Source organism: Equus asinus, chromosome 20, assembly GCF_041296235.1.
Source record: "Equus asinus isolate D_3611 breed Donkey chromosome 20, EquAss-T2T_v2, whole genome shotgun sequence".
Taxonomy (NCBI): Eukaryota; Metazoa; Chordata; class Mammalia; order Perissodactyla; family Equidae; genus Equus; species Equus asinus.
Window position 1 is genome coordinate 79,731,620 of NC_091809.1, and position 17,719 is coordinate 79,749,338.

At 37.5% G+C, this 17,719-nt stretch overlaps 1 protein-coding gene across 6 annotated transcripts in view; it reads left to right on the forward strand.

Annotated features, from left to right (window-relative positions):
• The window catches only part of NARS2 (asparaginyl-tRNA synthetase 2, mitochondrial), a 102,364-nt gene that overhangs the window by 13,297 nt on the left and 71,348 nt on the right, over positions 1 to 17,719 (forward strand). For 4 of the 6 annotated variants that reach the window (XM_014859658.3, XM_044752480.2, XM_070490579.1 and 1 more), the window contains exon 5: positions 1,462 to 1,542. The exons of the other annotated variants lie outside the window; for them this stretch is intronic. In XM_014859658.3, the coding sequence (XP_014715144.1) occupies positions 1,462 to 1,542 (81 nt within the window). The remainder of the gene's footprint in view (positions 1 to 1,461; positions 1,543 to 17,719) is intronic. 6 annotated transcript variants of the gene reach the window in all.

Genomic DNA, 17,719 nt, shown 5'->3' on the forward strand with positions numbered 1-17,719 from the left:
ATTTAGCCGTTAAATTTTCTCCTCCCTCCCCCCTCCCCCTCGCCACCCTCATTTCCTTTGGATTTTTCACTTCCTTTCTTTGTTTACTGCACTCATGCTCATAGTTGCCTGCATTCATGTGGAATAAATGATTCATGTCCATAATTCTCGGCTGCTAGGAGATAAAAATTTTACGCAGTAATGTTATTGATTATATTTCATACGTTCTCTGTAATGTGCTCTGTGCAGCACCTCTAGGCAAGTTGCTTCCAGATTAAGTACATATTTGAGTACTTTCTGAGACTTAGTTTATAGCTTGAATATTTAATCAGTCTATATCATAAGGCAAGTTGTTGATTGGATACTTTGTACTGTAGCCAGAACACTTGAATTCAACCTTTTTAGGAAGGAAGGGGCAAATTTGGGAGGCCCCTGGTAACGCACTGAGACGTTTTATGTTCCACCAGCGATAGGCAGAATTTAGCAGAAATTAGATGTGTGTATATGAATTTACTGTATTGATTTCAAGACCAAAATTTTTGCATTAAACATAGTACTGTTCTGCCTTTGCAGCAAAAGTTCACTTTAGCTACCTCCACCCCCACCCTGCAACATTTATGCTGACTGTAACCTTTTGCCTACATCCATAGTCAAAATGAAAGAAGTATAACCTTGAGGTTGCTGGGTTATTTCAATCCTACTATCAACAGCTTTTGTGGTTCACTAATGGAAATAGTCTCAGACTTCGGAGCGGAAGAATTGCAAGTGGGCGCCTTAGTAATGGATGGATCTGCTGCTCAGAGTCTTCCTTGAGGCAAAGGAGGCACACTGCTTGTGCCATGTGCAGTGTACTGTGTCATCACTTAAATGACAGACTTCCTAAGAATCCTTTCTGCCTCTTTCGCTGTTTATTTCTTCGGTCCCTATTTGTCAACCTATTTTTTCTCCTTTTTGGTGGTTTGTTACCATTGAGGGTCTCATTCCAAAATAACTGAACTTCATATTGATCACTTTGTATTCCCTTAGCAATGTGGGCAACATCATCATGCGTTAGCCTTGAGTGAGTGTGGGTGTGTGTCTTTGTGTGTGTGTGTTAATTCACTGCCAGTACGTTAGAGAAGTGGGAGGAAGACCTAGCACCAGAGAGAGACCTTGAAGACCTAGGTTTTGTCCTGGCTCTGCCATGGACTAGTTATGTGACTTTCAGCAATTCATTAAATCTCTCTGGGCCTCAATTTCCTTATCTTTGAAATGAGATCAGACTAGATAATGTCTAAGCCAGTTCCTGATTTAAAATTCTTTGTGCTTCTGTGCACAGTAAAACATTCAACTTGATATTTCAGTGGTTTTATTTGGGAGGTTAGGGAGGGATTTGATGTGGCATTCTCAGTGCTATTTTAGTAGTGTAATAAGGTGTATGTTCTTGGCATTGTTTCGTATACAAATGTACTGGAAAAAAAAAGGCTTTTCTTTTTCTTCTAGGACAGTGGCTTTGTGCACATTCATACTCCAATAATCACATCCAATGACTGTGAGGGAGCTGGAGAACTTTTTCAAGTTGAAGTAAGTTGTGCTCCCCATCTGGGGGATATATTGGTCTCTGATACTTTGTGTTTAAGGGTTTGCTTTAAATTTAGGAAGAGTTGTGTGGATAGACCATGACCAGAACCTTAAATTTTATCAATAGTAGTCCTTGAAAAACATACAGAAAATTCTCAAACTTCTCTGATTTCCTGTCCTACCAGCTGTATTACTTACATTGTTACTAAAAGGAGTGGATTTTTAATTTAGTGCTCCATTTGCTTTTCTTATATAACTGTAAATTGGTGAACTAGAGAAATTGGAAGCGATTAATAAAGATTCTAAGGTATCTTTTGTGCAAATTCAGCCTCCAGTTAATATTTTTAGATATGTCATGGTTTAAAAGATAAATTAAAATAACAGAAGTATGCGTGTGAATATGTTCTTTTTCGAAGTCTTTAAGAAATACTTCTTTCGTAAGAAATGATTTATGTTCTGTGCACCTCATGAAGGCCCTTATTTTGAGTCTTTGTTCGGCATCGTGTTTTGAGTTCCTAGTGTGTGCCGGGTACCGTCAGTCTGCCCTTGTTGCAGGTAATTTGAAAGTTACCAGTTTTTCTTACTTTAGGCAGTTGAAAGCCTTTCGTTTACCAATTCGACAGCCTGTTTAAAATCATTGGCCAGTAGTATAGTAATGGACAAAGAGAAATGTATGTTGATGAGTGGTGCTTTTTGTATTTCTTTCATTTATTCACTGATTTGTTTATCTCTAAGAAGTCAAGATTCTTATTTATACATTTGAGTGATTCCATCAAGTGACAAGACCTGTATATAGTTGCTCTCTTTAGTTCAGAACATCTGACTCTTGGTAATGATGCTTCCTCTTCATATTATTGAACAAAGTATTCACCAGGAAGACTTGTCCTGATATGTTGAAGTCATTACTCAAAATAATAATCAAATGCTGTCTTTCTTCCTATGTAGCTTGAAGAAATCTTGATGATAGCCTTCTGCAAAAAGCAGAATAAAAATGCTTTGTTAATGTTGAAAGTGAGAATGGTAGCATCTGTATATATGAGTTCAAAGAAGGCAGCAAATAATAAAATAACAATGTAAAATTGGAAAAAACATTCTCTTCTAAGTGTTCATGTTGTTTATTTTCTCTTTGTACCTTAATAGTCTTCTGAATGTTGAGGTAAAGAAGAATTAACCACCTTAAATACATTTCATAATCCCTTATTCTAAATCACTGAATATTAAAAAGTAAATGACAGGGAAGGAAAAATGTAATTTAAAGGAGCCTTTACAAATAAGAGGGGACTTATTAAAGAGACCCAAATTAAACAAGTACAAAAAAGAATCTAACAAATAATGATAATTTGGAGATAACTTTTGCTGTCAGGGAAATCCCTTAAGCAAGTATGAATAATTATAATGTGTGTATTTTGGACTCTAAACAATGTAAGACAAGTTATTGGAATAGTATAAATATGTAGGAAAGGAAAAAAATATATATTTCTGAAGCTAAACAAATGAGAAGTGTTCTACGTTCCTCGTATTTCAGGGGCCAGGTTGAGGGATTTTATATAGTGGAATTAGATTTGCCTGTTCAGAGTACCAGAAAGAGATACTCTTGAATTCATTGATCTTAGGCTCCTGCAGTCTGGGACTAGATCATGTTTCGGCAACGTGTGGCTTTTGTGCTGTGATGCACTGTCTTTGTTACTTTCAGAAGTTCGGCTCCTAAGACTTGTCTTCTGCCCCTGCCAACGCTCTGTCCTTTGAAATAGTGTTCCTTCTTATTCTTGCCTCACACACCTCTGTCCTTCGTTGTGTTAATTAACTTCCTCCTGACTGCTTGTAGAGGCATAGGGGTTTGAATCTGGACACCCCACTGTTAGGAGGAAGTGGAGTTTCATATTTAAATTCTTGCTTCTCTTAATAGTACTCTTTTTTGCTCTAACAGCAATGAAGTGTTAATAACTTTTTAAAGGTAAGAATGCCTGATACACATTAAGGTTTGAGGGCAGCAGTAAGAGGCCACCTTGAGATGCACAGTAAGATCATGTACTTGTGTTGAGAAGTGAATGCATGTCCCGTCATGTTAGCTTTGTTCTTCCTCATTTCCATTTCCTACTTTAAGACTTTGGATATTTGTTAAGGTTTGGGGACTACTGAATACATATATAGGAAGTTGCATTCAAGGCATTCACTTGTTATTCAGCAGGTATTTGGTACCATCTGTTCAAGATGCTGTGCTAAATGTTATGGGGATATAGAGATGTGGCTGAGGTTCTGGCCTGTAAAGCTGGTGAGTTGGGAAGGGTTAATAGAGGGAGGAGCACGCTTTTCATTCACTCTGATGTTACTGATCCTACAGAATTCCTTGATTGTACACTTTTTCCTCCTTGTCTTAAGGCCCTAGCTGAGTTCCCATGATTATGTTTGGTCTTTACAATTCTGGAATAATTAATCTTCTAGAAGATGAAAGAGATTAAAGACAAGAATTAAGAGATTGTGGCAAAAACTAGATGTTGATGGGGAATAAGGTGAAACTGCTTTATGTATGTATTTGAGGGTACACTGTTACCAGTTATAAGTGGTATGGAATCTAAAGAAAAATTAGGGGCTGGCCCCGTGGCCGAGTGGTCAAGTTTGCGCCCTGCACTTCAGCGGCCCAGGGTTTTGCTGGTTCAGATCCTGGGCGCGAACATGCTACTGCTCATCAGGCCACACTGAGGTGGTGTCCTACATGCCACAACTAGAAGGACCCACAATTAAAATGTGCAACTATGTACTGGGGGGCTTTGGGGAGAAAGAAAAAAGAAAGATTGGCAAGAAAAATTAGTTCTGTAAGGATTGACTTGGTCAGAAATATCTTCAAAATAAATATGTGACTTGACTGCACCCTGGTGACAGTATTCCAGGTAGGGAACAATGTGAGCAGAGTCAAGCAATTGAAACGAGCGTGGGGTCTTCACTTCCTTCTAATCTGTCCATCCAGATTAGAAAGTTCATATTGGTGAATCCGAGAAAATAAATTGGATAGAAATCATAAGAAAATAAAGTTGGATAGTTATGGGCATGAGAAAGTAGAACAGTTTTTTTAAAAACAACTTTATTGAGATATGCTTTACATACCATAAAATTCACCCACCTAAAGTTTACAGTTCCATGGTTTTTAGTGTATTCACAGAGTTGTGCAACCATTGCCACAATCTAATTTTAGAGTGTTTTCATCACCCCAAAATGAAACCCGACATCCATTAGCAGTCCCTTCCCATTCCCACCCCCAACTCTAGGTAATCACTAAACTATTCTCTATAAATTTCCTTCTTCTGGAACATTTCATATAAATGGAATCATTCAACGGAGGGCCTTGTGTGCCTGCCTTCTCTCACCTAACACAAAGTTTTTGAGGTTCATCTGTGTTGTAGCATGTATCAGTACTTCATTCCTTTTTCTGTCTGACTAGTATTCTATTGTGTAGATGTACAACGTTTTGTTTATCCATTTGGCAGTTGATGGATATTTGGATTGTTTCCATCTTGTGGCTATTACGAATAATGCTACTGTGAACATGTGGGAAAACATTTGAATGAGCATATGATTTCATTTCTCTTAGGTGGAATTGCTGGGTCATATGGTAACTCTATGTTTAATATTTGGAGAAACTGCCAAACCATTTTCCAAAGTGGCTGCACCATTTTACATTCCCACTAGTAATGTATGAGGGTTCCAATTTCTCCACATCGTTGCCAACAATTATTATTGTCCTTCTTATTTTATCATAGCCATACCAGAGGGGGTGAAGTAGTACCTCACTGTGGGTTTTCTTTTGCTTTTGAACATTTACAATTTATATGTAAATGTGTAATTCACATTTAAGCTTTTAATTACAATTTTTCTATGCCAAAGTGTGATAAATAAATGGTCACACATTATGAAATTAAATTAGGCTGAGAAAATCTAAGAATAGCACTTCATATAATAGGAACACTATTCAAATCTAGAATTTATACATTTAAATGCTTTTTAAAATGAAGAATAAACTGAAAGTGTAAGCCTTTTAAACGTGGCCCAAGAAGACTTGTGTAATTTTATATCTGAATCTCATTCCCTGGGGACTCTCATACTGAGATTCTCATGCTGAATCTTATACTGTGTACTGAAGCATTAAGTTGGTTTTCTTTATTTTTATTATTGCGGTAAAAAATATATATAAAGTTTACCCTTTTTAAGTGTACAGTACCATTAATTATATTCACCGTGTTGTACAACCATCACCACTATCCGTTTCCCAGACTTTTTCATCACTCCAACAGAAATTCTATAGCAGAAACTCCCCCTACCCCTTACCCCCAGCCCTTAGTGACCTCTAATCTTCTTTTTTATCTCTATGGATTTCCCTGTCCTGGATATTTCATATAAATGAAATCATACAATATGTGGCCTTTTGTATCTGGCTTCTATAGTAACATATCAGAATTTCATTTCTTTTTATTACTGAATAATCGGTTGTATGGATATACCACAGTTTAACCGTTCCTTCATTGATGGACACTGGGTTGTTTCCACCTTTAGCTCTTGTGGATAATGCTGCTATGAACATTTGTGTACAAGTTTTTGTTTTGAACACCTGTCTTCAGTTCTTTTGAGTATATACCCAGGAGTAGAACGGCTGGGTCATATGGTTATTCTATGTTTAACTTATTGAGGAACTGTGAAATTATTTTCAAAGTGGCTGCACCATGTTGCATTTCCACCAGCAATGTATGAGGATTCCACTTTCACCACTGATAGTTGTCATTTTCAGTTTCTTTGGTTGTAGCCTTCCTAATGGATATGAAGTGATATCTCGTTGTGGTTTTGATTTGCACTTCCCTAGTGACTAAGGATGTTGAGCATCTTTTTGTGTGCCTATTGGCCATTTGTCTATCTTCTTTGGAGAAATGTCCATTTAAGTCCTTTGCCCATTTTTTTAATTGGCGTGTTTTTTTGTGTTGAGTTACAGATGTTCTTTATTTATTCTAGATACAAGTCTATCCTTCTCCCTCCCCGACCCCAGCAGTGTGAATCCTCTGATGTTGCCCCCTTGAGTATGCCCCCCAGAGATGGCATTGATTCTGGCAGGGCTCTGTTTGACTGTCTCTTTCCCAGATCACACTCAGCTCTCAAACTTCACTAATTGCAGGCTGATTCCTTTAGTGTTTTCAACAGTGTTTCAGGGCATAAATTGCTTCACAGACTGATCTGTTCAAATTCAGGTTCCTTTAAAGTTATACTCCCCGAGGTCAGTGTTTGAAATTTATTCTGATCCCCAAAAGGTTTCTTCACAGCTGTCTCTTTCCCAATTTCTCTTCAGCAAGCCAGCAGATCTATGGTTTAGCCCTCAGCTCCAGCGAATCTGTCAAGCTCCTCCCAGTTGACTTTTCACCTCAACCACCGTTTTCAGGAGTACCCTTAGGTTTGGACTTCTCCACACTCTATTGCAAATGAAGTCAGTTCCTTTGGGGAGAAATTTGGAAGTCTGTTTTATGGCCTGCTTCAACCGCTAGGCAAAATCTCTGAACCAAGGCTCTGCTACTCGAGGCAGATCCTTGCTTCACAGTGACAGCCCAGTGTAGGAGCTGAGTGCTCAGTTGAGTAGGTGGCTGCGGCCCCACACCTCCTCAGTTTGCCTCTCCCAGTGTGGAACCCCCCACCCCATGAGCTGGAGCAGGAGAATCAGGGCCTAGTCTTCTCAGCAGTGCCTCGCCCAAGGCAGAGCCTCTGTCCCATGAGCAGGGACTGGGCAAAAGAAGGGAGCCCCCACCTCTCGGCCCTCCTTGCCCAGAACTTAGCTTCAGGAACAAGTGGCTGTGGGCAGGATGAGAAATGCTGGCATGCTGCCTCTCCTGCTAAGACAGTCCTCTGGCTGGGAGCTGGGTGTCAGGAGAGCCCTGTGTCCTTGGCTGTATCAGTCTGGAGTGGAGTTTCTGTCATGCTGAGCTGCAATGGGGAAGGGAAGGAGTGGGTTGTCATTGAAACGCCAAAGACATTCCCTACCAAGTTTTAGTAGATTTTCTTGAATAGATGTTTCTTCACTTGCTGTTTGCCCTTACAGCCATTTCCAAAGACTTTAAATGGCTGGAGGGGAGGTCGGGTTTTTTGTTTGTCTTTTATTCTGTAACTTTCACCAGTTTCACCAAGGAGTGAGTCTGCAGAACTCCCCACACTGTCATTCCAGAAGAGAGGGTTTTAAAAAAATGCTAATCGCTTTTGGACTACTTTTTACCACCATAATCCTCAGTTTGCTCACTTGTAAAATGTGACAATGACATGTATGGAAACTTTTAAGTTGCTATTCAAAAATAAGGAAAACTTAATATGCAGGAGAAGCCTGATGTAAGCATCAAAAGTTTCTCTTTTCCAAACTGTTGTGCATTCTAGAAATGGTAATGAGACGTTATTGGACTTCGGAAATTTTGATGCTTGTAAATTTCTATGACTAAGTTACATATGGCACACATCATTTTTATTCTGCTTGATGTTTTCGCTTTTTAATACTCTTACCTGTTTCTTTTAAACTTTTCAGATGGTATGAGGGCTAAGCCAGGTCAAACCTCTTCTCAAAACAACTCTTTCATCTAACAGTAATCTTTTCCTTCTTCCAACCCCTATTGTACTTGTGTTCAGTTGCTATTGCCTATTTTAACAGTCAGTTCTTTAATGGTTTTTTGACATCAATTTTGTTTCTAGACTCTAAGCTCCATATGGGAAGGAACTGTGTCCTCCACGCTCCTTGATGATGGTGGGACATGTGGATACCTGTGGGTTGTTATTTTCTGTGGGCTCTTTTAGCTTTGCAGAACTTTTAGTCTTAAGACTAGTCATTTTCTTTTCTGTTGAGGGTGTCTATTTCTTTTAAGGAGGTCTGGTTTTTTCTGCAAATGAAAAATGCCTAGGATATATCCAAGAAGATAGATAAGACACTCGTGATAATGTTTGCCCCTGAGCATGGGGCCTACTGTTCTATATTTGAATTTTTTATCATATGCATGTATTACTTAAAAAAGAAAAAGATAACATATGTAAAAAGTACACAATTCAAAAGTTGCAAAGGCACATAAAGTAAAAAGTCAGTTTCCCTTCCACCTCTGACTCGCAGCTGCCCAGTTCTCCTTCCCACAGGCAGTCACTGTCACCTGTTTCTCTCTGGAGTTTATACCATCTGTGATTTCCGTCAGCAATACATAGGGGTGCTGTTTCTTAGGAATCAGCTGTCAGACTTTCTTTAATTGACTTTCTCAATTAAAAAGAAACTAATTTAAAAAAGGGAAAGAAAGAAAATGCCACACTAGATTAAGAGAAGCAAATCTGTTTTCAGGGGCACTGAGGAGAGAACTGACCTGAGAAGCTGGTGTGCTCCCCCCGATATTGGGTTTTTGCTGCCTCCATTTGAAGCGAGGATCTTGTGAATTAACATAATGGTAAAAAAAATTCCCTCAGATTGTGACCTGATGCAGCCTGCTGCTGCTTCCTATTCAGAAGACTGAGCTGTTTCTTCCAACCTGTGATATCCGCTGAGTGGAGTACATTCTTAAAATGATCTAATCCCGTCAGCCACGCAACTGGACTAAAATTGCTCTATTTGATTCATCTTGTAAATATTTGTTAAGTCCCCTTTTTTGTGAAAAGTACTATGCTAGTGCTGTTTGACTTACAAAGTTATTTCCATTTTGCCTCTCAGCAACATGCATTTGCAAGATATTTTTAAATAGGAAAAACAAAATCCTGCAATAATAAATGCCACCAAAATAATGTGCACTTGAAAGCTAGCCATATTAAAAGCAAATTGCAGATATTACAAGGATACATTTTAAGTGAAATCATTACAAGTATAAAAATTATACTGTGAAATCTGAATCCAGTTAGGCTTGGGTTCATAATTTTAAAATAGTTTTAATTTAATTCAGATGCCAGCGTTTTAACCTGAGGATAGATCAAACTAATAGCAACATCTGACATTAATATGTTGTCAACTAATATTTGAATAGTACTTTACTGTCATATATGTTATTTCACTGGTGTTTTCTTATAACATTAGACCATTAAACAGGGTTTCTAAAAGGAATGATTCATTTTATTAACTTTTAGTAATCCAAGCAGAAAAGGAAAGAGAAATAGCATTTATTGAATACCAAGTATATTACAGGCACCATGTCAAGTTCCCTCATATGTATTATATAATCTTTTCAGCAGTCTTTTGAAATAGGAATTAATTTGCCTACAAGAGGCCAGAAACCATGTGTTTCTTGTACATTGTTGTATAATACTTGGCACGTGGTAGGTGCTCCATAAATATTTGTTGAATGAATTATCTTTTTTTTACATGAAGAAACTAGGCTTGGATAGTAGAACTTATCAGAAGCCACACAGTAAGGGACAGAGTTGTAGTTTCAACAAGATCTCTTTGGGTGTAAAGTAAGTGCTGTTTGTACACACCACACTGGCTCCTAAAGTTGGCTTTTGAGGAAAGACAGCAAAACTTTGACTAAAGTTCTGAGGTTAAAGAAGACTCTTTATTAGGTAACAGACAACTGTTAAGGATGAGCTCCACAATAAAGTAAAGCATCTTTGCCTTTTCTTTTTGGCCACTCTTCCAAGACAACCTTTCATTTTCTTGGAATAAGGAGAATAACAGCATTTACTGATAGCCTACTGTTAGCAAGAACTATGAGTAATGCTCTTTTTTGTATAAATAAACCATTAGTAATACTTAACTCATTTTTATTAAATATTGTATCGATATCAAGTAATATAAGCTATGTAGGCAGTACAAGGCATGCACCGGTACCCACTACTAAACTTAAGAAATAGTATTAATATCTTTGATTCCCCACTTTTGTGCCTTCCCCCATTCCAGTGTCCTCCCTTCCCCCACTATGCCGATTTTGTGTTTGTTATTCCCATGCTTTTAAAAAATTAGTTTTACCACATGGATGTACCCCTAGGCAAAACACTGTTTTGTTTTGCATGGTTTTCAACTTATGCAGATAGAATCATACTATTCTTCTTTGATGAGTTTTTTTTTGTTTTTTTTTTTTTTGCTCAATATTGTGTTCCGTTTAAATCAGAATCTCTGGGAAATAGGACTCAAGAATTAGTATTTTTAAGGCCCTCTGGGTGATTGAAGTATGCCTTCAAGGATGTATACAAAATAATGGAAGTGCACATTCATAGCTTCAGCTTTTCTAGGTAAATCCAAATTTTTACTTGAAGGGAAGAATAAATTTAAACTCCCGCCAGTAGGGTGTGCTGTACCACATTCTTGGCAACACCTGGTATTTTAAGTCTTCTAAAATTTTTTCAATCATGGATATAAAATGGGATCTTGATGTGATTTTAATTTGCTTTTCTCTGATAACTATTGATATGGAGAATCTTTTCTGTGGTTGTTGGCCACTCGTTTCCTCTTCTATAATATTTTCTATTGTATTGTCTTTTCATATTGGTGTTTTTATATTCTCGATAATATTAATTCTTTATTGAGTGTATTGTTGCAGATTTTTCTCCCAGTGTGTGGCTTGCCTTTGTCTCTTTCTTTATACTATCTTTTGATAAACAGAGTTCTTAATTTTAATGTAGTCAAAGGTTCAGTCTTTTATGGTTTGTGCTTTCGTATCTTGTTTAAGAAATCCTTCCTGTATCATCTCCTAAAAGTTTCATAGTTTGTGCCTTACACATATGTCTTTAATCTACTTGGAATTGAGTTTTACATATGATGTAAGAGTCCAATTTTTTTTCCAAAATGAATAATTATTTAAGTACTATTTATCAAATAGTTCACGTCTCTTCCTTTGATTGCAACTGTCAGCTCTGTCATAAATCGTTTCCATGTATGTGTCTGCCTATTTCTGTGCATCTGTTCTGTTCCACTGGTTTATCAGAATATCCCTGTGCCACTACCTCACTCTTTCAATTGCTGTAGATCTTTGATAAGTGTTACTATGTAGTAAGGCAAATTCTTCCACTTATTTTAGGAGTTTCTTGGCTTTTCTTTTTTTTTTTTTTTAAAGACAGTTTTGAATCCTTTTTTTTTTTTTTTTTAAAGATTTTATTTTTTCCTTTTTCTCCCCAAAGCCCCCCGGTACATAGTTGTGTATTCTTCGTTGTGGGTTCTTCTAGTTGTGGCATGTGGGAAGCTGCCTCAGCATGGTCTGATGAGCAGTGCCATGTCCGTGCCCAGGATTCAAACTAACGAAACACTGGGCCGCCTGCAGCGGAGCGCGCGAACTTAACCACTCGGCCACGGGGCCAGCCCCCTTCTTGGCTTTTCTTGATCCTTTTCTCTTCCATATATACTTATGAATCATCTTGACAAGCTCCAAAAAACCCTGTTTGCCTTTAATTGGAATAACGTTCATTCTGTCGATAAATCTGGAAAAACTGGTGTCCTTATAGTATTGAGTGTTCTTATCCTGGACAAGGTATATCACTTCATATATTTAGGAGTTCTTTAGTGTTTTTCAATAGAGTTTAATAACTTTCTTTATAAAGATCTTGAATATCTTTGTTCCATTTATTCCTGGGCACTTTATATTTTTTTGTAGTATTATAAATGTTCTATGTATCTTTGGAAAGAGTGTATTTTTCAGTTATTGAATATGGTTTTCAAAATATATGTATTAGAACAAGATTATTAATTACATATGCAAATCTGTAGTATTCTTACTGATATTTAGCCTTTATCCACCATTAACTGCTGTGTTAAAAATCCTGTGGTATATTTTTCAAATTTTCTCATAGTTTTTGCTTTGTGTGTTTTTCAGACTCTATTACTGGGTATACACAAATTTGGGAGCACTTCTTGGTGAAATCAACCTTTAATTATGTAGTGGCCCTCTTTCTAGCACTGCTTTTTGCATTATGATCTATTTTGTTTGATAGTAATTTAACCATACCAAGTTGGTTTTGGTCAGTATTTGGCATGTTTTTTAACTGTCATCCATCCTTTTACCATCAGCCTTTATCTGTCATATATTTTAAGTGTGTATCTTGGGAACAGCGTACAGCTCAGATTTCTTTAAAAATTTAATCACTTAGTCTTTTCCGTTTTTACTGTTTAATTTAGTCCATTAATGTTTATTGTCATTGCTTATGCATTTGAAATTTTTAACCATCTTATTTTGTTCCTTATGTCTTTTCTTTTTCTTTTTCAAAAACATCCCTCCCTGTCTTTGCTTTCTTTTGAATAAATTAAAATTTTTTCTCTCATTTTATTTTTTTGCCCGCTACTAGTTTAGAAGAGACTGATGGGAGTAAAGGAGAAGGGAGAGTTTAAGGCAATGATTCTCAATCTCAACTGCATATTGAATTCATCTAGGAACATTAAAAAATATGAATGCCTGGGCTCTGCCCCCAGAAATTCAGATTAATTGGTCTGGGATACAGTCTGGCATGGGGAAATTTTTAAAGCTTACCAGATGCTTCTACTGAAAGCTACTGCTCCTGGAGAAACTCTTAAATTTGTGACATCAGATGTAGACACAGGCTTAGAAACCTAGGTGATCATGACCAACACCCTTTTCTCCCCATACTCGTAGCTGCTCTGCCTCTACCAACTAGGAGGATTCACTAGCCAGTTCCATTTTTTTCTGTTATAAACTAGTATGCACAGATTTGTGTTGTGTCATGTCGAGAATTTTTAATTAGAAATTGTTTTAAATTAAAATGAGCTGGTCCTCGAGAAATCTTTCTTAATTCATAAGATAAAGCTGACATGTGAAATTGTAGATAGAATAACTAAATATTTAATTGGGTTTTAAAACAGTTATTATGCAGAATAATTTATGCAGAATTATTAAATGTCACACGTGGTTCACGTTTTATAAGTAAGCTAGGAGAGTTTTCTGACCAGGAGAAACTAGGTCCTAGAGTGATCAGAGATGGCCACAGGGCAAAGTAAGCAGTTTGTGACCCTTTTTGATATTTCTGCCTTTGATTTTTGCCCCCAACTTTTGTCTGTCATTCTCTGCTTCCAAAATATGACCAGATTCACCCCAGGTCCCTTTCCAGAAAGTTAAATTGGTAAGAATTTCCTGAAAGGAGAGGCCCATGGTGAGAAGCAGGCATATAGATGAATCATTGCTACACATCACTTACCTAATGCAATAATTAATTCTTTTTTCCAATTAATATTGAGAAGATAGCCATAACATGTGTTGGGGATATAGTGATGAAAAAGTACATAAAAGTCTTTTTCCTTGAGAATCTACATCCTTGTAGAAAGGGAGGCACAATAAGTAAAATATATAGTATGTTAGATACTGTGGTAACTGTCTCCAAATCTAGCTCCCTAGTGTGCTCTGCTCCCCAGTGTTCATACCCTTCTGTTGTCCCTCCTACTCTTCATTTGGGCTGGGTCTGTACAACCAATAGAGCAAGGTAGAAATGAAGCTTCCTTGGCCGGGTCATAAACCTCAGTTTCTGCCTTTGGTCTTGGAATGTAAGCTCTGGGGGATGCCACCGTCTGTGTAAGAAGTCTGACTGCCAAGAGACCACCATGCTTTGTAGCTAGCCCAGACTAGTCATATGGGAATGCTAAGTGGTGAGACAAAGATTCCTGGCCAGCACCCAGCTGTTTGAACCATCCCAGCTAAGGCACCAGACTTGTGGTTGAAGAAGTCATTTTGGATGTCTAGCTCAGTTGAGCCTTCAGATGACTTCAGTCCCAGCAGCCATTTGTCTGTAACCACATGAGAGACCCCAAGCAAGAACAACCCAGCTGAACCCAGGCAACCCACAGAATCATGAAAGATAGCAACAGATTGTTGTTTGAAGCCTCTAGGTTTTAGAGTGATATAGTAGATAATAAGAACAGATCGGGATTAGTATTGTGGAGAAAAGTAAAGCAGGATAAAGAGGTTAGAGAGTGCCAGAGAGAGAGATTGAAGTTTAAATTAGGTAGTCAGGAAAAGCCTCACTGAGAAGATATTCAAACCAAAACATGACTGTGGATGTGAGGGAGTGAGTAATGTTGATAACTGAGGGAAGAACAGTCCAGTCAGAAGGAACAACAAGTACAAAGGCCCTGTGGCTGGAGCTGCCTGAAGTTTTCAAAAATAGCCATGAAGGCCAGTGTGGATGGACCATAGTGAATTAGGGGGAGAATAGTGGGAGTTGAGGTCAGACAAGTATAAGGGGTTAGGAGTAGGAGCTGATTATATAGGGCCTGATGTTTCAACTTTAGAAGATGTAACACTCTTTTTTATAACAAATATAATAATCTCTTTTCTCTCCTGAAATGAAATATAGATAGTATGAGCTTTTTATGCACTTAATTTAAAAAAGAAAATAATACAATCTTTCCAACTTTAATGCAAAGAAGACATAAGATGAAAGTAATATAATTAGTGTATTTCATTATGTAAATACTGTGGTTTGACAAGCCTAGAATACAAGTAGCCTTTGTATTAGATTTGCTGACTTTGAGAGTTACAAATTAGGACTTAAACAGATGTGTTATATTGATGACTCAAATACCATGAACAGTGTGGCTAATGGTGATGGGATTTTGTGAAATGGTGAATAATTCTTGATAGAGTTCTACACCAAGCAAAGTGCAGCCCTCCCTTAATTTACATGGAGAATGCATTCTGGAAAATTCAGAGTATGTTGAAAGAACAAAATTCACATAATTCTTAATATGAATATTCCATGGGATATTTAAAACTCTTAGTAGTACCCACTAAACTCCAATACTTCTCCCTAATTATTGTGATAATCAGAAACATTCCCACCAGGAACCTCTGATACAGGACTTTGCAGGCCATTGTACGAACTTTCACTCTAAGTGAGATGGGAAGTCCTTAGAGAGTTCTGAGCGAAGGAGTAACATAAATCACTTATGTCTTAATGAGGTCATTCTGGCTACTGTATGGAGAATAAATGGTAGGTGGGTAAGTATAGAAGAAGAAAAACCAGTTAAGGGTTTAATGCTATAATCCAGGTGGATGGATGATAGTGGTTTAGACCAGAGTTGAAATGGTAGATCCTAAAATATGGTTGGATTCTGCATATATTTAGAAAGTAGTTATTCATGTCAATACTAGGACACATTTTTTTGTTTTTATTATCTCTACTCCTGGCCTGTATTTTCCCAGAAATAGTTTTGTTGGCTAGTTCACCTCTGCTAGAGGCCTTTAAACTTTTAATATGGAAGGGATTATTTTTTCCTCAAACGGTAGTTTCCATTGCTATTAAAAAACAAAGTGGATTTTCTTCTTAACATGAAGCTAGTCCAGACATTAGAATTCAGTTAAATACTCATAAATGAAAAGAAAATGTCTGCTTCATAAACAGTAGAAAGCCTTTTGAGCTTACGTCTTTAGGGCCAGTGCCTTTTAATTGTTTGGGGGAATGGGTTTTTGTTCGAAAGTGGACGTTTATTTTATGGATGTCATCCTTGAAGCATTCCATGGCATTGTTAACTTTAGGAGACACTTGGATCCAAAAAAATGATATGAATATTTTTTGGATAATTTTTGAATAACATCAAAATAATGGAATTTGTATCAGTATGCCTTATAATAGCTTATCTTTAAGCACCACAGCCAGAGGTGAAGGATGACCAAGCCCTTCTTTTCCAGGTGTCAGTAACTTGCTTTGCTCCATGCAGCAACTGCAAGAAAATAGGCTGTCTAGTAATTGTTGGTTGGATTCAATTTTTATATTGGGAGGAAATGAGGGAGATAAGGGACTAACTTTCATAGAAGGAAATTTGATAAGGATTCTAGATGCTTAGTGCAGTTTTGTTTTATAAATACTTATTGAGTGCCTACTGTATTTAGTGCTAGCCAAGTCCTTTTAGGGGGATTAAAAAAATATGAAATAGTCCCTGCCAAGAAGGAGCTTATATTCCAGTTGAGGAGAGCGGTACACACAAAAGTGAATAACATTATAAAGCAGTATATGATTTAATAGTACAAGATTGGTAAAGCATTATTTCTCAGCGAGAGAGGGCCAGGTGTATTCCAGGGGGAAAATGCAGCATAAGCACTCAGGGTAAGAATGACTAAGGCAAAATGGGGAACCCAAGATCAGTTGGGTAGGACGAGTATTGTCAATATGTTTTTGTGGTTTTGAGAGTCTTTGATGGAGAAAAATGGGAAATAATCCCAAAAAGGGCAGGTAGGTTAGGGCAGAGTAGAGGACACACTGCAGAACCAGTGAGGATTTCTAAGCATGAGAAAGACTTGGTGAAAGCAGCAAGAATAGGTCAGAAGAGGAGAGAGAGGAGAGGAGGAGGTAGTAGGCCATTGGAATAAAATCTAGATATGAAGTGAGTTTGCACCAGGTCTTGGTAGCAATGGTAAAAATAGGAAAGGAGGGAGCACAGGAAAGATTTTGGGTATCAAAGATGAAGGAAAGATTTGGAACCAATGCTTCATGATCAGAAAGGGCTAAAAGGGGAATTTTTTTGATGAGCAATACTCCAAATTTGCCTTTACTGCTTAAATATTTCCCTCTCACCTCCTCCTCCCAAAATTCTTTTTCTTTTATCTCAATAAGTGGGATGAAATGTTTATTTAGTTGATATGTCTAAGTGGTTTAGGAACTTAACTCTGGACAGTAGATTTCCCTTCTCATGGAAGGGCCTAGAAAATGGGATGAGAGGGTAGTTAATGGGCTGGGACCATATCATATCCATCTTTATAGCCCCAATCTGACAACTGGTAAGCCAAAATTAATATTTTTTGAATAATTGTGAAGCAAATGTTTGATACATTTTCCCTGACCCCTTCAGATTTGGGAGCAAATTTGACCTTAGGAAATTTGCAACGTGTTTCTCTCCTGAAAGAAAAACATAAGGCAGTGTTGTTTATTCACCTTCGTTTTGCCCCAGCTTCACCCTCTCATCTTACAGACTCCAAACCCTTTTTCTTGATTCTTTCCTTGTTTCTTCTCAGTTTCTCAGACTGCCCAGCAGGAAAGCAGACTGTTTACAAACAGTCTGAGCTGACAACTTCCTTTGCTCCTGATCCAAATGGTTGCCAAAATGAAACCTTTCTCAGGGCTAAGAGTGGGTGTTCTGATTAGTGGGTGTTCTGGAATGTAATTGGATCCTTATTTTAAGAAAGATTATTTTTATACTAGAAGACCAGTGTACAGCAAGATACACATATTTGTAGCAATTGGAAAGTATGGAAACATAGACTGGACTTATTGGAAATTG